General features: G+C 38.5%; 1 protein-coding gene across 2 annotated transcripts in view; it reads right to left on the reverse strand.

The window, feature by feature from the left end:
- LOC116734130 (glutamate receptor ionotropic, kainate 2-like) overlaps window positions 1–19,609 on the reverse strand; it is an 85,201-nt gene that overhangs the window by 16,336 nt on the left and 49,256 nt on the right. For both annotated transcript variants that reach the window (XM_032585306.1, XM_032585307.1), the window contains exons 7-11: window positions 8,801–8,944; window positions 7,918–8,025; window positions 7,677–7,790; window positions 7,367–7,573; window positions 4,551–4,774 (exon numbers count right to left, since the gene is read on the reverse strand). In XM_032585306.1, coding sequence (XP_032441197.1) covers window positions 4,551–4,774; window positions 7,367–7,573; window positions 7,677–7,790; window positions 7,918–8,025; window positions 8,801–8,944 — 797 coding nt within the window. The remainder of the gene's footprint in view (window positions 1–4,550; window positions 4,775–7,366; window positions 7,574–7,676; window positions 7,791–7,917; window positions 8,026–8,800; window positions 8,945–19,609) is intronic.

The raw sequence follows: 19,609 nt of genomic DNA on the forward strand, positions 1-19,609 counted from the left end.
CCATCATCACCGTTAAACTTACTCCGGAGCATTTAAATGTTTCCTCAGCAGCTGCAGTCACCGTTTGTCTGCAGATACAATGTGTTCCATTCTTTCTTTCTTCCTCTCACAACAGAGATCTCATGTCTTCTTCCAAGCAGCTTTTTCTTGTTCTCTCAGCCCCCCCCCCCACCCCCCCTCCTGCCCTTCCCATTCCTCGATGATCCCATTCCCTTTTCATTCTAACAACCAACTGTTTTTTGTTTTTTTTTATCCCCTCTCTTTACCCCCCAGGGCTTTGCTTCCCCTATGAACCTCCCCCTTTTACCCCCATTCATCTGCTGCCTGTCTTGGCAGATTGTTGGTGTCTCCGGGTCACTTGTGGACATTTCCCATTTATTATCCTAACCAAAAGTGGCATGGCATTAGCACAAGGTGATTGGGTTAGTGTTAAGCATGGGGAACTGATTGAGTTTGTGCTGAAGTGGTTGATAGAGAGAACATTGCTTATGCAGAGTCAAGGGGTCCGTCAGGTAATGCTGTTGAGGAGCTTTTTCTGCAACTTAGTGCATGCTAATAAGCCTGTGGCCATGTCTTAAAGGCTTAGACTGTTTAGAAAAGTGATGCCAATTTGTCAGCTGTGGCTTTTAGAGATGCAGAAGGAAAGACACATTGCTTGGATTGTTTGGACGGCTTGTCTGGGCGAAGATATTTAATGACAGAATGCCATATCAAGCAGATTAACTCAAAACTGGTTTTTACTAAATCTTGCATATATAAACGTGTGACAGAATAAGGTTAAGATAAGAGCGGTGATATGGATTCTCTCTATGTATGTACATATATGTAAAGTGCTAGAAGTATTTTGCATTTTGTTGTGAAATTACAGACTTTGCGACAGTTTATTATATAGGGATATGTATGACAGGCCAACATAAAAGAACATATAATTATAAAGTAGAAGGCGAACTTAATGTTTTTTGTAATGAACACTCCACATCATCCTTGGACACGCTACCCTCTCGGTGAACAACGGTGTTTTGCTGTAGGAATACCTTTCTTTCATCAGAGACAACTAAGCTGTTCTGTGTTGGTGGGATGGAGCAAAATTCAGGGTAATCTAAAAAATAAAAAAAAAATAAAAAAAAATAAATAAAAAAACTGTAGGAGGCTGAAAAAGACTTGGTTCTGGGGAGGAAATTCATCATCCAGAAGGAAAGCGACTCTGGACTCAGCCAGAGTTTCTATAAAGTAGTAAAATCAAAGCATATTCATATGACCTAGAGAATGACCCAGTCAGCTTCAAGATCAAAATCAGGGATCTTTGGCTCGACTTGAATATCAATGTTTGCAGATGTCCTCTACTCAGTTTGACTAAGTTTAAGCTAGTTTGCAAAGAAGAATGCACTGAATTTTAGTCTGTAGATGTGCAAACATGCAGTCGTAATTGAACAGTGGCTGACAAAGGAAGGCTGAATATGAATGTCTGTCAAACCTTCCAGAGTTTTATTCACAAAATCTTTTGAAAAACGTGTACAATTTTCCTTTCGCTTCCCCATTGTGTGTTACTCTCTATTGATTTATTAAAATAACGAATCCCTACAAAACATACAGGACTTTCTAAAAATGGCGAAATGTGAAAAGGATCAATGGGTATGCATATGTTTTTAAAAACGCCGCATGAAGGCCGCAGTGCTTGTGCATTAGTTTGATATTTAAGGAAAGCAATGTGTAACACTTCCTCAGGTGAATCAAAATGTCAATGCAGGACGTGACCGGACTGTGTCAGCAAGAACAGTCCGTCCACAATTACAAAGTGAGGGATATTATGGAGGGGTTGCAGTGCATAAACCTCTCATTACACAGATGAGTGCACATTTAAAACTTCAGTGGTGCAAAAAAACACAGGTGATGGTCTGCAGAGATGTAGAGGGAAGAAAAAGTGATTATTCCCGGTGAGTCATCTTTCACTGGGAGGAGGGAAAGGGGACTTGAATGCTTGATGCTTTGAGAGCATAATGCTGGCATGGTTTGCTTTTACTTGTCCCTTTAGAGGAAAGTACCCCCACAAATCAATAATGTTTATGTAACCCGGTGAAATTTTTCAGTCTTATTGGATTTCCATTTTTCTAAACCTTTTTTTTTTTTACTCTCAAAGACTTTATTCATGCAAAAATGTCGCTGCAGGCTGTTTGTTGCATTGTGTATCTGACAAACAAATCCCAAATCTGGCAATCTGTGATGAAACAAAGTGAAAGGCTATTGCGTGATAACTGTGGATGCAAATGCAGACATATCATTTGATATCACTTTAATCTTTTCTTTAATCATGGTTGGCTTATTAGCTATCCGATTTTAGATGCATTTAGAATGCAGCAACATTTCTGAGATGTTGCCCTTCCTTGGCAGCTTTTTGCATTTCTGTCCCCTTGAGAATCATTTGTGTGGACATGGCGGTGATGACACACTATAATTCTTCCTGTCAACACCATCAGGATGCCTGATTTACTGGAATGTCAATGAGCTCCGTCTCCTTGGAACCACAGGCAACAGTAATGACACAATGGCCTTGTGTAGCTAAGTGGGTTTCAATTTGTTTGCTTGCACATGCAAGCAAACAAATGCTTGCTTTCCTTCTCTTTCTTCTTCTTGGGTTCACTGACTCATTCCTGTTGCTGCAAGAACCTTTATAGCCGTGCAGGTTCTGCAGAAGGACCTGCGCATTCGCGTTGACGCCGTCACATCCATCTCCCAGTCAAACAGTTATGTGGATCTTCACAGTTATTACTTATAATGTGAAGCTGCAGCCTGAGGCAGACCGAGGGCGACGTAAGATGTATGCAGACGGCAAGGCTGCGAGGTGTAGATCTATAAAATGCACACTTGATTGGATTGTGTTTGTGTCTGTCAGTGTCTACATGTGTATTCTGAACATGCAATGGCGGCTCTGTACGACCTTTGCCTGTGGCTGGCCTGTATTCCTGCAGAGCAACATCATGCACACCAATCAGAAGGCGGGGGGTCGAAGGGGTGTGGAGTGGGGGGAGTGGATGTGGTACAGGCAGACGTAAGGTCACCTCCTCAGAATCAGCTCATGGGACATGTTGAATTGCAAGCTGAATCTTAAGAGAATGGTCCCCTGTCTTATTTTTTCTTTTCTTTTCACCTGTCCTAACAATATTAGCACAAAACACGCTCCCTCCATTACCTTCCTGTTGGATTCAATTTCTCGCAGTGAGCTTATAGATTTGTTGTCTTTCCCACCTCGCGGCAAGTGTAAATGTTGTCTTGGTGGGGTCTTAGAAATTGCAGGCACCTGAAGCTTGCTGCAAAGACGTCTGAAAAGTGCTTTAAAAAAAGCTGCAAAAAACAGTAAGTCGCGCAAACATGTAATAAAGTGTTTTCAATCTTCCATTCTTCAGGAGAGGAGGTCATGTTTTGTCTTGCCAATTTTGTGATCTGAGAGAACGTTATTTATTTTGTAAATAATAGCACCGATCAATTCAGCTGCAAACAGAGCTGGAAGAAACCACTGAGCAAAATGTGTTTTTTTTTTCCTTTCTTTTTTTATTCTTGAGCTTTGAAATGAGATAGCTTACTTAGTCAAGAAAAATGTGTGAGTAAATTGAGTCAAAGACACAAATCCCCAGTGAGATTGAGGTGTTTAGTGTTTTATTGTGCAAAACTGGGACTTCATAGGCTCACTCCACTCACTCTATTTGCAGGGGATTAAAGAAAATAATATACCCTGCTTTTGGGGGGATTGTTTAATCAATCTGGCGGCTGTGCAATCAATACTACAATTATGAGAAAACCAACTCAGCGAACTGTAGAGAACACTGTATTTCAGATTTGACTGCATATTTATAGGCTGGTAGAAATAACCAGGTACATTTGCATGACTGATGTGGTATGCAATGAACATAACGCATAGCATAAGCAGAGAAAAAGAAGGTGGTAATTTCATAAAACTACATAGGGTTTGTTTTATTTGAACCAGAATACATTTTACAGTAATTTTATGGTAATTACTTACCCTGACCAACTGCAGAAACAAATGCTCGTAATTTGCATATTCTGAACTAACTTAGGTGACAGTTGCTGCTTTCCTCTCGTGTGATCATTTTGCCAGTAACATTTACTGAGATATGCATTAAACCCAAACCTCTCAGGATGAAAGGAAAAGAGCCCTAGGGTTAACACACATCACATTGCATCAGCTATGCATCAGGAATTTAAGTGTGTGAGGTTCATCAAGATAGAGTAAGAACCGTCCTCCACACATTTCTTACCCTTGATCAGGAGATATGGCAGCTGCATTCACAGTAGAAGTGTTTGTGGAAAGGCACCTTGTATGACATAAGCTCCATTCACAGACCACACTCGTGTAGGTCTTAGTGTATTTAAGGCAAATAATTTGTCCTCAAATATCTTTTATCATAACTACAGATCAAAAAAGGCATTTTCCTGTCCCAGGACAAAGTAACACCTGCATGTCAGAATAAAAGCCAGACAGGTTGACAGGAAGAAAATTGGTAGGAGGGATAAAATCGGAGGGATTGACATGTTACCTGGCTATGACAAACAGCACACAACTGACACCCAAGCAAGCCAGCAGAATATACATCCAGATATCCGGTGAGAGCGGGTTGAGGAAAGAGAAGACGCCCGGATTGGTGCCGTTGGGCTTGCGGTATAGGATACTTATCCCCAGGGTCATGAAGGGCTTTGAGAAGTCAATGACCTTCTCCCTGACGTAGGTGATGGCCAGAGGAGCAACAGCAAGGTCTGCTTTCTGCAATCAGAAAGTAGAGTTAGCTTTCTGGGGGGAAAAATACATTACACATAATAGATATAGACAGACAAACAATGGAACAATCAATCTAATGACCAACTGAATAACTGCCCAATTGATCAACCAACCAAGAAACCATTAGACCAGACAATCAACAGGCAAGGAAAAAAATCAACAGTGCAATCAGTCAACTGGATGGACAAGCTGGCACTAGAACAATCAACCAACCAATCAAACAAACCGACCAAAATTTAGGTCATTCATCAAACAACAATAAATGACTCTCAAAGCAGCCTGCCAACTAACAAATAACCAAGTAAATAATAAATGAATATTATTAATATAATTACATAAATAATGACTGATTTCCATCAGTTAGACCTTTCAAATTACAATGAAGAAGAAAATAACGAATGAAGGAAAAAAAAAAAGAAACTGGCATTGATAGTGCTTCAGCTAAACAGAGATTTTCTGGAAATTACAGGTATTACGTCTAATCCTTCTTATGTTGCGCCAAAGGTGAGTCACAGAGGCAACAGTCTTTGCTGTAGATTAATGTGTGACAAATTAACCTTGTGTCCCCTCTGAACATAACATTAGACCCTTGGGCTCCTGCTTAGCACTTGTGCCTGAGTATTTTTACATAATCCTTCCAAGAATTATTTAATTTTGTACAGCAGCTGTGTGTACCCCATTTAGTTTGAGTTCTTACTCAAGACGTTCTTTGATGTTGTGGTTGGCACTGATTTCTTCTCCTCATGGCTATCATTGCTCAGATAATAAAAAAGAACACCAGCTTGTATTTTGTACAAGCATTGCGGGGTATTTTTATAATCTACTCAAATTATTCCAATAGTTTTTACCAACAGTAGGCGGCACTTAGTTTCCATGACACTCTGTTCACGTGTGGCTATCGTTAAGGTGTAAAAAATATTCCCGCAGGCAGCAATGATGGAAGATGTTTTTAGATATTTTGAATTGAAAGGGTTATTTTCATATAGCCACAACCTGGGTCTCTTGGTGTAAAGATTAGCCCTAATAGCTTTGTAACTAGTACAACTTTAGGGCTTTGTTTTTCTCAAACACAGTGGATTTAGACATTTAGGATATCTCATCTTGACTTTGTTTATAATTGGCTTTGAGATTTAATAAAATGTACATATTAATAAAGTTTACTGATTTAAGTTGCTTTAAGATTTTAGTTGTTTTAGAACATCAAAGACTAGATGTAAATTCTCCAAAGACTTGATTCTGCCTATTGTAAATAATCTATAAATACAGCATGCTGTTAATGACTTAAATGATCTAAACTTAACTATATACTCACAGGCCACATTGTTTATACCATTGTTAATACCATTAGCAAGTTAGTCAATAAAAAGGGAGCAACTCTATTTAGGTAACTAGATATGATGAAAATGACTTTATGAACTATAGAGTTTCAGAATGGGGAACCAGGGAAAATTAAGTGACTTTAAATGGGGCATGGTTGTTTGTTCTTAGGTTTTCAGAAGGTGCTGAATTACTGGGATTTTCACACACAACCGTCTGTCAGATTTACAGACAATAATCTGAAAAAGATAAATATCCGGCAACAGTTATGTTGTGTTGTCAGTTATGTTGTCAAACATGCCTTTTTTGATGTGAGCTATAGCAGGAGAAGACAACACTGGGTGCCACTCCCGTCAGCTAACAAGTAGAAACTGAGGCTATGAAATACACACAGGCTGCTCTGACAAGTCTTGATTTCAGCTGCAACATTCAGATGACATGACTGGTTACAGTGGTGTATTGGAAAAAGTTACCTTTTGGCCGCTTAAAACTAACTCAATACTTTTTAAGTTCAAAAGCCTACCAGAGTAATAATGCTGACCATGTCCAAACCTGTATGACCATGGTATGCCCATCTCCTCATGGCTGTTTCCAGCAGGATAATCCGTCATCTCACAAATCTTGAATTCTTGAACATGACAATGAGTTCTCCATACTCCACTGATCTCCACAGTAACTAGATCTCAACAGAGCACTTTTGGGATGTAGTGGAACGTAAGAGTTGCATAATGGATGTGCAGGTAACAAATCTATGGCAACTGTGTGATGCTGTCATGCCAATGAAGGCCGAAATCTTTGAAAAGAGTTTCAGAAACTTTGTTAAATCTATGAAGCAAAGCATGAAGGTAGTTCTGAAGGGGAAAAAAATCGTCCAAATATGTATCAGCAAGGTGGACTTAATGAAATGGCTGGTAAGTGTAAATTATGAGTAATAAAACCTGACACTTCAGAATAGCTGATTTTACAACTCTGTGTTTTTTGAAAGAGCTAAGGTGATGTGGATTTATTGTTAATTGATTTAGTCATTAATTCACTAAAGTTGTCTGAGTTTTTAGGTTTGTATTACAGTTATTCGTAGCACACAAGGAATACAAATAAAAACAGTAGGACTGAAGTGTAATCTCATTTTGAAGACATGCTGTGTTTTCAAATGAGGTTTTTAGAAAAGATGAGCTCAAGTTTCAGAGAAGGGGCAACAACACACACCTGTCCTCTCAGCAGAAATACGCATGCACATTGCCTTTGTGAATGTTGACTCACATGGTCCATGAGCTCCCGCACCATGCCGTTCCACTGGCCTGTACCATCGTCCAGTGATCCATACTTCCCATCTTCCACTAATCGCACCTCGTAGCGAAACCCAAGGATACCGGAAAGTTCCCTCAACAAGTCAATACAGTACCCCTCAAAGCGGTCATTCCCATATAGAGGCTTGTCCGATTTCTTGAACATCACATACGGCTCCTCCTGTCAAGAAAACACATGCTGGTGTAGAAATCAGACGGGCTTTTTCAGCCGACATATTTCTATACTGTAAGTGTGCAGTGCTTGTGTGTTTTCTCTCGTCTACCAGAATTGTGGATACACGCAGGGATTTGTTTGCCAGGGAGTCAGTGATGTTGGATGTCTTGCTTTTGTGAGTCTCTGTCATATTTAGACCGCTGGGAGGATCCCACGTTCCAATCTGTTCAAACAGTTTAGTGTCAAGTTCACATCACCTTTTGTGACTTCAAAGCAGCAAGAGCAACATTTTGTTTTTAGCTAAAGCGTTAGAGATCACTCAGCATCAACGGCACCAATTAAGGACACACCTTTTCCAGCCCTTCCTCCTTCAGGCTGATGACGTCTAGATCAAAATCTGTTCTGAGCCCATTGGTCTTGTTGAATAGAACACGTCCTGTCAAACCATCCCAGTGAGCCTGGAAGCAGAAATATACTGAAGTCTCACAGCTTCACAATAGCGTTCCTCAAGAAAAAAATCATTTTTTCTTCTAAACTTAACATTTTTCTCTACTAATTTCTAATTCCAGCTGGCTCTTCCTTCATCATAACAAGAAACAATAAAGCAGCAAGAACAGAGGCAGGTTTGACAGGTAAGAGTTCATTATGCATGTGGTTCATTGGGCTTGAAGTTTAACATCAAAGCTGTTTGGAGGAACAGACGGGCGTTGAGAGCGACGGGAGAAGCAGGATGAGGTGTGGATGCGGGGGGTGGGAGGTTGTTGTGGTGGTAGAAGCACCGGCTGCACAACAATGGCTCATTGTGAAAATTACCTGCAATGATACCATCCGCAGAATGAAAGAGTTTTGTAGAACAAAGCAAATGGCTGACCCTGACCAGAGTTAAGGAGACAGCAAGGCTTTGATAAAAACACAGGAGGAGATAAGCACACAGAAAATGCAGGGGTAAAGAGAATGAAACAGCTAAAATAATTGTTATTGTGAGTAAAGCACTGTTTTCTTTGGATTCCATTTTCAAAAAGATTGCAGAGAATGTCAAGGTTGGGAATTGTTGGAGATGTTTACGTCCGTTTGATTATGATGATCACCACAAGGGACAAAAAGACAAAATGTATTCGATAGAAAACAACACTGAAATTGTTAAGTGAAGAATAACATCGCATGAAGCAAAAGCATGCAACAAAGAGCGAGCTAAAAAAGTCCAGCCCATCTGAAAGTGATGGCCGTTTTTACCTCTTTGATAAGGTTTATGAAACGACCTCCAAAGCGCCACGGCTTGTGGCGATTACACTGCAGAGAGCTGACGGTGATTTGCTGCGACTGCTGCACTGCCACCGCCACCACATGCACTGCGTCGTACATCAGAGCTGCGTCCGTCTGCAAACAAGAAGGTAACATTATCAGACATTTTTACAAGACCTGTTGACACCTCCATCTGAATGACCTTCCTTCTCGTTTCATCACTTGCGGAAGGAACATAAGAAACTATTTAAAGTCTTCTCTGTCTCTCTTCACTTGCGGGGAACTTAAATCAGGATTATCACCAGCAGTAAATGCCCTGAACAAATGGCACTGTGTCTTAGCCTGTTAGTAAAAATATCCGACCAGTGTCTGAGGCAATCAGAAACCTCTGCTAGACAGAGTCTTTCAGTGGAAGGCGGGCCTGTCAGTGTAAAGACTAATGGGGCCTGATGGGTGTGCCTATTTTCCACAGAAACCCGCCACCAGTGGAGACGAGACCATTTTTGACAGGCCCACTCTGCATGCAGGTACAGAAAATGAAAAATAAAATGACTGAAATGCACACTGGATTACATAACACAATTACATGATGCAGGGCAATGTCTTTTATCAAAAATTTTCACATTAAGTCAGGTTATAACCACAAAATGCATGTATCTTATTGTCATTTCTTGCAATAGAGCAACACAAAGTAATACATAACTGAAGGAAAAGAATACCAGTTTTTTGGGGGGTTTTACAAATAAAACCATATAAGCTGCGTAGTGCATTGATTTCAGCCATCCTGAATCTTCACTTTGAAGGACTATTTTCAGCTGCACATCTTTCAGTAATAGCTCTGTCAGGTTTGCACATCTGAAAAATAATTTTGTCCATCTCATGATTGAAGATGTCAGTCCATATAAGTCTTTTCAAATGACTGTTGAGGTTTCTCTTTTGAACTCATTCTAATAAAAGAACATAGTTTGATCTAAACCAGTTTATTTTAACGTTAACTGTATGTTTGGGGTTGTTGAACAGCTGTGGGCCTCCTGGAGGATTGCTCTGTGTTTAGTCCCATCAATATTCCCATCGTATTCCCCATTGCATGATGCAGACACTAACACGTTTCACAGTGGGGATCATGTGCTTGGACTGACTGTTCTGTTGATATCCACCACATACTATGACTAACATATAGATTAAAAAGTTTACCTTTGGTTTCAAATGACTAGAGAACCCTTTTTCTCATGTTTGCTGTGCCAACCTCATGGCTTATGGCAAAACTTTCTTAAATTCCTTCTTACGGCTGTCTTTCAGCAATAGCTTTCGCCTCATCACTTATTCATAAAAGCCAGATTTGTAGTTTCCTATCAATAGATTCTCCCATCTGAGCTCTTCCACAAACCTCTGAGTCTGTAAGAGAACATCTGTATTTATACGGAGAATAAATTAATTTAGCGGGACTGAATCCAGATGCTCTACACAGTTTTCAACTTTTTTAAATTTGTAACACATTTGAACATGTATCATTCCTGTTTCACTTCACAATCATGCACTATTTTGTTCTAAATCCCACTAAAGTGAATACTTGTGATTGCAACTTGACTTGTCCACCAGACCTTCTACACAACTCTGGAAATAAGTCATAAAACCTGTAAATTCTCTAGCCTACTCCGACATGCTGGGGTTTCTCTTAACTGCTTCAGCAGGCACACACACACGAGTTCCCTGCGTGCTATCTGTCCACTCAGTTTGAGACACTCCACATTTACTCTAGTCAGGTCAGCTCAGGTCCTTTTTACATGGTCCCATGCAGGCTGAAATACACTGCACTGATCATATTTGACAATTCCTTGATGACTAACTTGCAAGGTGATATGAAAAATTCCTCCAAGGACTACAACTATTCAGTATTTGTCTTTCCTGTCAGAGATGGTGAGCAGGGTTGCAGCTCATCTCATGTTGGTTCCCTGTGGGATCTATTTTTACATGGAGCAGGAAAGGGATATATGTAGGCTTCCAGCAGGGCAAAATTATACTCTATACAGCTTTTTCAAGCCTTATTAATGGTTACAGGGTAATTACAGAAATCAGTCTTGCACTGAACAGCTTGAGACAATGATAATTTGATTATATTCGAGGATGGGGAAAAAAAAGGAGATGGATTTTTTTCTCCCCCCTCCGCTTTTAGAGGTGGTAGCTGCTGATGTAAAAGGCAGCAAATAATGGTAGAAATCTCTGGACTGCTCAATCCACCACTCCTTTGCAGAGGAAGAGAAGGGCTAAGGGCAATGTCTGCTTCCTCGTATCAGTGAGCAGTGTGTCAATGTGGCGATCATGACAAAAGCTGATTATGAAAACAGTCTGTAATTTCAATGCTCCATTTATTGGATGAAGGGGAGCTTAACACGCAGTCTCCAAATAATATTTTCTCAACTAATAGGGAAGTTTGTTATGGAGTTATCTTTCAATTACTGAGTTATTTAAAGTCAAGTTGGTGGATTAAATTCTGGGGGTGAGTGTGCGTGTGTGTGTGTATGTCCCAAAGCTAAAAGTCTGCAAAGATAAAGACAGTAATATTCACATGCTATTAGAAAAGTACATGTTTCCCTGTCAGTCTATTTATTTTACAGATTTAATGAATATAATTAATTCTTTTGCCTGTCTCTTATGCTTTTGTTAGCCACAATCTTGATTTTCTCCTTTCAGCAATAATCAGTTTAATTTCTCTTTCGTCTGCCGTCAACTGTATGCCCTGAATTTTCAGTTAATCAGCCTGGCTCTAAATTTATTCAGGAGGAGGAAAAAAAAACACTTCTGGGAATAAATATCTGACAGCTTGTTTGACAGAAAAACAGATACAGTCTGAAAGTTCAGCCTGGAAGTTTATATTTAGTTTACTTTTGATTCTGAAATATGCCTGAGTCTGAAATCCAGCTGGATTGCTTTAAGCGCAGCCTTGATATGTGACAGCAGGCTGACAATTCATTTTATGAAAGCTTAAAAGACCAACTTTAACTTCTTCTGCTCTGCTTTTTTCTTCTCCATGAAGTTCTTTACTGTGTAAATGAGTCCTCATATAAAAAACAGGAAAATAAATGACTTTGATTTTCGTCTCCACTGTGATAAAAATAAAATCCCTTTTGGTGTTCCTATCATAATATTGTTTTTTATTTTATTTTCTGCTGACTTGGATGAGACCTTTGCTGTATTTTAATGCTGTTTTTATTATTCTACAAAAATAGCATAAAAACTAGTTATGGGGCAAATAATTGATGCAAATCACTAAATCATAACAATGAAACCACTATGGTATAGGGTGAACAGTACTGATGTTGTTCAGGTGTTGTTTGCTCAGTACATATACTGTACAGTATATATACCGCCGTGAAAAATGAAGACATCCTATAAAAGTTTGTGTTTTTGAAACCTACATAAAAACAAGTACATGCATCAATCATAGCATTTCAAAATAATCTCAAAAAGAAAGGTTTAAATGAGGACAAGTATTTTAAGTTGCCATGATGGAAACTTTGTTATTCAACATTACTAACGTGTATTTGCATAATTGCCTCAATTAAATACCAAACTTTCCGTCTGATGTGCTCTTTGACTGTTGAAGAGCAACCTTACCTCAAAAGCAGACTGCAAGAGGCTAATAGAAGTCTAAACGTCAAAATAATCATTTAAGTCTGAAAGAAAACATGCGCCAACATATTTTATTTAGGCATGATTTATTTCCACTAAAGTTCCTGGTTCACTGATGACTCCATAATAAAGGCTCACAAAACAGAACCTCACAACCACATTGGAAAATGGGAGGTCTGTTTTCTCACCAATCTTCTTTGCAATGGGATTTATTTGTTGCAATGTTAATCGATGCTAACAAAATAAAAAGATAGAGAAGATCTCTATCTATTGTAAAGGTTTGAACAATAAAATAACATGCTAAAGCAAAATATATCACATGCTTCTGGGTTATGTTGGTACAAACAATTAAAAGTGCAAATTGAATTTCTGGAATTCTGACAACATTTCACATGTGTGGCAGCCATGCTGGATATTGAACTGTACAGCAAGTGTCTTCAGGACTTCCAACATCCTGTGTCAAAATTTTGACTTCAGTCGACATTCTATTTGGACTTTTCTGACTTGGAATCTGGAGATTCCAGTTTCACAGAACACATCAAACACACCTTTGGAGAATATTGGGTGTTTCAAACCGCAATAATATATGATGCGGGAGCTTGCCGTACCCTCTGCTTGCTCCCAGCTGCTTCTGCCTGAAACTTTTGTGCACTGATGATTAAAAACAAGCTTCTGAGTGTTCAGCCTTGTGCAGGTTGTCACTGTGGACAGCTTTGGATGGCATCTTCATCTACTCCTTTCCTCCTCTCCTGGATGGGGGGGGTGTAGCTAATTTATTCATCATCTGACAGCATGTACCCCCGGGTGACATCAGTACAAATGCATATATCATTACAATCCAAATGTATTATCATCTTGGCTTTACTGAATATTTTTAAAGGCAGAATGTATTCTTGACAGTAGCAGTCTGGTACCAAAAATCTATTCGGCAGACTGCCAAAAGGATTGATCCCAATCTGTGAGACGAAGTTTATGCATACGTACGATGCATAAACACCCCTACTGCATCCAGTGGAGCTAAAGTGTAGTGTCTCTGCTTAAAAGGTCAGAGGTGGTATAAAAATAAGAATGTAAAGAGACCTACATTATGCTAGAAAGATAATTTAGTGATCAGACTAATTAATGTAACATACATTTTCTAATTTAATATGATAAAAATGTGCTTAACATTTCTGAATATATTGTATAGTCTCTTGTTAGTCATTTGAGTTGCTAACACTTTTTGTACAAAATGAAAAAATAAACTAAAACAGGATAAAAACTAGCTAAAGACAACAGCTAAAAAAAAGATTCACATTTCCCAGTAAAATGTATTGGCTGATTGGAGATGAAGATCATTACAAGTAATCCCTCTCATAATGACACTAATGCACTGTTTGAATAGATGGCATGAAATGAATCTAAGCATACCCATAAAAAAAATAATAAAAAAAAAGAAAGATTGAGGAACTTCCGTTAGGAACTTTGCGAGGAGTCATATGTTTAAAAGCACTCTGGAAATGGCTCATAAAGTGCAACCACAACAGTTTGTTAGCAGCAGTGTAAAAATGTTTTATCTGTGCACTGTAGAAGACAGGGCTTTGTTTACGTTCACATAAAAATTGATCAGATGCATCCTTTTATTTGCAGACGGAATATTGGCTGTGCCACAGTATAAATACAGATCTGAAAGCAACTGTGTTTGCCAAAATAATCCACCGATTCCACCACGGGCCTCTTTGTTTGACCAATTTAATTCAGTCTTTTATTTTCTCCTACTCATTCTGACTTCTCTCTTCCTAGAAATTGTTCTATCCCCCCATCTTTTAACTTTACATGGCTGTGATACATCAAATTTGAGCGTCGGTTTCCAATTATTTTTAAGGCAGGGATCTTTTTTTCCCACTTTGGAGCCGAACAATCGCTTGCAAATCCCTATTTGCTGGAAACAAAAAGAGGCTGGCATCAAGTGGAAGCGAAGATCAAGGGAGAAAAAAAGATGAAATGATGGCTCACCGCTTTGGCAGATTGCATTCAATTTAAAAACAATTCAAGAGCTATCTTGATATTTATTACAGAGCCAAGCAAAGATCCTCTGGGGCATTTTAAGTGCTTTAAGTGGAATCAATTTTGCACCTTCGGGATACTCAGAAAAGGGAAAAGGTCTCAAAGAAGATACCCAGAACCTTTGCATCCTCGTCTCCTCTGTCTCTCCCCACCTTTCGACATCCTCCTCGAGTCCCTGCCATCTGGAATTGCAAAACCTCTCTTGGCTCAGTAAATATACCAGTCCTGAAGTCATTTCCTTCCTGTAACAACTCACTTTCCCTCTTTCCCCTTATTCCTTTGTTCTTCTTTGCATTTTCTCCCTCTCATAAAAGCAATACGTGAGAAGCATGCAAATACTCACGTGCAAAAACCAATTAGCAAGATGTGTATGCACCGTGCAAACGCTTGAAAAAAACATGATCACTCCAAGACACAGTGACGAACCCCCAACTTGCAAGCTTCCCATCGGCGTACCTCATTTGTTGTTATTGCTTGCCGTTTCCTCATTTAGAACAGGTGAGCCCCTCTCTACTACAGGAAGCTCTTCTATGCCAGTGTCTGTGTGTGTTGCGTGTTTACACAGATATATTCATTTCTGCAGCATAAGTATTCACACCACTTCTCCATCTGCGCACATTTCCATATGATAATGCAGCATCCTGAAAAGCGACATCTCCCTCTCTCCTCTCACCTCCTTCCAGACAGCTGTCCTCTTCCAGGCTTTCCTCTACATAATAAATAAACAAACACACTCAAATACCTGGCCCGGTGGTGGGGCCTGTACTGCTGGCACTGATGTGTAATGGAATTCCACTGTTCATACATATCATATACATATGATTAATGTTAATGTAATTAGCATGAGCCTATTATTCACCATGCATCACCAGGCTGCAGCTACAAGGCACAGGCAAGCTACAGCAACACATGAACTGGCAAGCCGAGGCGTTTACCACAGAAAATAAAACGCAACAAAAATCCTAGCAGCGCTGCCATCAGCAACAGAGTCACAGTGTCAGCGGGAGAGAGAGAAAGTCTTTGTTTTAGTGGAACTGAAGTCGCTCTACCCTCAGATCACATACGGACCCATGGGGTTTGATGATTTGATTGAAGAGGGAGGTAATTATTCATTTCATTCCGGAGTTTGTATGGATTTGTGCTGCTTCATCGAGCGCACAGTAAAAGTATTGCAGTGAAAAATAATGTCTTTTTTTTTTATGTTCAGGAGGCAAAATATTTCAGCAAACGTTTAAAGGAAGCTGCACACACATTTATTTTCACCCCTGGCAACGGTATGTTAAAAGCCTTCAAATGAATTCAGCTTTTATTAGAATAGCATAATCTCACACTAACTATTTTTGAAAAATCAAATCTTTAATACAAGTGCATTTACTCAGTGGTGAAATGTGCCATGCCAAGAAAGCTATATATATATATATATATATATATATATATATATAAATATATAAACAATAAAACAACTGTAGGCACAATTAGTGTATTAGTGTATTTATGTAGCATTTATGTACATAAATGCTACATAAAGAGCATTTATGTAGTTTTTTTCTATAAGATTTCAAAGTATATTATACTATTTTTTTTAAAGAATTGATGGTGGTTCAAAAAATTGACACTAGAACATTTGCTTATTTATTCATAGAGGATTTTTATCCCCACATTTTTTTCACTTAAACTCTAGAAGGATTCTACCGTTTTTACAGAGTGATATTATTTAATGTCCTCTTACATTTATGTATTTATCATGAGTGCAAAAAATGTGGCCAGACATTTTATTAGTAACATGCCAAGGTTAAAGTCTGCTCATAATGGACACCAGTGAGAAATATCTAGACTTTATCACTGCTGACCAGGAAGGTAATTGGAAGTAAAGTTAATAAATTAAAGTGAACTCGGCGAGGATGAAGATTTATTATGTCCCCAATCTCATTACCAGGAGTGACAATTTTGAAGAAATATATTCATTTGGCTAATACTGATTTGTTTGATAAAACCACAAAGACCAATATCTGTCTGTCCAAAGGCAAATCAGAAGCCAGCTGTTACGTTATTATCTGCAATAACAAGGATGAGATGAAATACAGCTTAGGGAGGTGTCTGATTGCGCCCTTATTCATTCAGCATGATGGCGATAGACGTACAGCCAGAGTCGTAAATAACTGCTCTAGCGTCAACTGCAGGATAAACAAAGAGTGCGTAAACAGACGGTATGGCTGCGACAGCACCCTCATCTCAACATGTATAAGTCAGACTGAAACAGAGAATGAACTGTTGGGATGATGGAGCGTCGCCACTGGGTCCGACAAGTCAAGCCAAAGCAAAAGTGCCTCAAAATGTAACACCACAGAGAATCACTCAGGGAGCGTGATCCAAAACGTGTTTGGGTTAAATGCTTAAGTGTCCCTTCTTTTACACAATGCCTAATCAGTATTTTTTTTCTCAAATATTGTTTTAAACATTTAAAAAAATCATTATAATAAACTGATATACAGCAAAAGATCCTCCTTAGGCTTCCCACATGAGGACAATCAAATACCATGCTGCAAACACTGATCATTTCATTTCCTCTTCAAAACACGTTTTAGCTGAATAAAATTACAAAAAACTTAGTTATTTATTGCACAGTCACTCCTGTTTCCTTATAGCTTAAAAATCGCTTAATAAAATGACCCTTTTTCAGATTAGTAGGTGATTACAAATATTTTCTGGAAATTTAATGACAAACTTTTGATTTTATTTAACCCTTTGAATCAACTGGGTTCCAGTGCATGCAAGTGCCATCTGTCATCAGAAACCACTATGAAAGCAAAGGCATCCATAATGTGCAGTACAGTAGTTGTTGTTCTTCTTCCCCATTAGCTATATTTAAGGTTTGATTTCTTAAGTATTTTTAAATAATCATTGAAATATTTTTATGTAATTAAACAGAACAGCTTTGGGCACATTATCCATTTTATATTTTGAAAATTATTAGAATATTTATTTTTTAATTTAGCATCTTAAAGCAGCTTTTACTGATCTATCATTTTTAGCCATGTTTATTATTGTTACTGTAATTTTTTATTGCTTAGATATTTACTTTGTGTGAATCTTGGCACATGCTTTTGATCCAGTTAAACATATTTTTCTTCTTGTTGTGGATGTACAATTTATGTAGAATAATTTACAGAATAATGTGCCATGGTTTACAAAACCCCAAACTCATGCAGTTTGTGGTGCGTTCTGCTGTGTTGGGTTTGTAATCAAATAAACAATTTAAATGGGCCTTAGATGAAAAGCCTTCATAAAAGTTTTTGCCTGACAGCAACTGAACTAATATCACACTTAGAATGAATTACAGATGCATTTAATTTTAAGACTACAGCATCACTCAATATTACTTTTCCATCTGTGGTTGCTTTGGATAGCGTTTGTTTTATTCAGTGAACTTATAAAAAAACTGTTTAGGGATAAGCTGTTGATATATTTCAGCAATTACATAGATGATACTTCCCCTGCTGTTTTTTTTTTTGTCTTGCATAAACAAATAAAACAATATTTATGCTAATAGACACCGCTATCGCTATTTCTGATAAGTACTAGATACAACAAAATAAATTTATCCACAACCTTAGAATGTATTTATCACATAATGGTGGAGGCGTATCAGTCTGAGGCAGCAAAATGAGCAAAGAAGCTGTAACATTGCAATTATATAATAAATATTATGTATGTGGAGTCATTACCCTTGCAGAGTAATTAAAACCATAGCAAAAAATCCAGTAATAGCCATGTTGATTTTACTGCTTATAAATGAGCTATTGAGTATAAGGCTCTCATATATCAGTTTATACTGAGCAAATAAAATCTGAAATTAAATACTGGGGGTGTTTTAAGGATGCTGTTTCTGTTGGTGAAAACACTGATTGTCATAAAATGATGCTGATATGACTCAGGTTTATCCTTTCCAAAATACCATAAACTGATTTAGAAAAAGCTGTTTTTATGGTATTTAATGTGATTATTTTGAAATGATCTTTGCTTTCTTTTTTTGTGTCTGAAAAGTCTGCACAGACTTGGATTGCTGCCATAAATTTGGTGCCAAAGACCTTGAATAAGAAAACTGAGTCTGCATTGACAAAGTCTAAGAAGGACAATGAAAAAACGAAGGCTGAAAAACACTGAGATGAGACATATGTGATTTATGGGTCATTTTATATCTGTCTTAGGTCTCCTAGTGGAAAATGGAGAACAGGCGGTGTCAGATCACTTCAGTGGAAAAAAAAAGCCCTGGAGTGAGATTCAGCCATTTTTCTCTCTCCTTCTCTCTCTTCCTCTCACTCTCTTCCTTCCTGACTTTTCCAACTCTGTCTATCTTTGCCTCTTTGCTCAATGTGTTCTGCTGGGGTTCCTCCTCCCATCAGCCTTACATCCCTTTTGTTGATTCTCTGCCTTCGCCAGCTGCTCTCCACAGTATTTCACAGAACTGTGCGCCAGCATTGCTCAAAGTGGGGGATAAATGGCAGGATTTGTCGTTCCTCCTTCACTTTTCTTTCTGTGTAGAAATGTAAATGTTCTTATACTGCCACTTCCACATGCTGCGGCACCAGAGGAGTTCAGCTACATTTAATAAAGATTTTGACACTTCTTGGTTATAGATTCATCAGGATAGTAGATGGATTTATTTGGCAGCTCATGTATGGCTTCACTCTAGATTTAACCTCTTTTTAATGAGGGATAAAAGACCATAGAGCAGATTTTTTTTTAGCTTTAATAGGTCCAGTGGGAGAAAAAGCTCTTAGATGTACGCACACATACTGTAGATTGACTGAGTAATACAGTACCGTCAACAAAAACTAAGTGAGCAGTAAAACCTCAATTTTGATTATAGAAATGTGCTCCAACTTTACTGAAATGACCTTTTTGTCGGAGAATAACTTCTTTGATCACTGGTTGTTCATATTGGGGTGTGTGTGCATGTGTGTGTGTGCTGCCCTGCAGCTTAGAAAAACATGGCAGTACTCGTTGCTTTGCAGCATTAGTAATTTTTGCTATGCAAAATGAGAAAGTGGAATATTAATTCTGTTATATAATTAAATTTACTGAAGTGACTCAGTGGTTCACTAGATTGTATCTGATTCAGGC

The sequence above is a fragment of the Xiphophorus hellerii genome, chromosome 15 (genome assembly GCF_003331165.1).
Source record: "Xiphophorus hellerii strain 12219 chromosome 15, Xiphophorus_hellerii-4.1, whole genome shotgun sequence".
In the NCBI taxonomy this organism is placed as follows: Eukaryota; Metazoa; Chordata; class Actinopteri; order Cyprinodontiformes; family Poeciliidae; genus Xiphophorus; species Xiphophorus hellerii.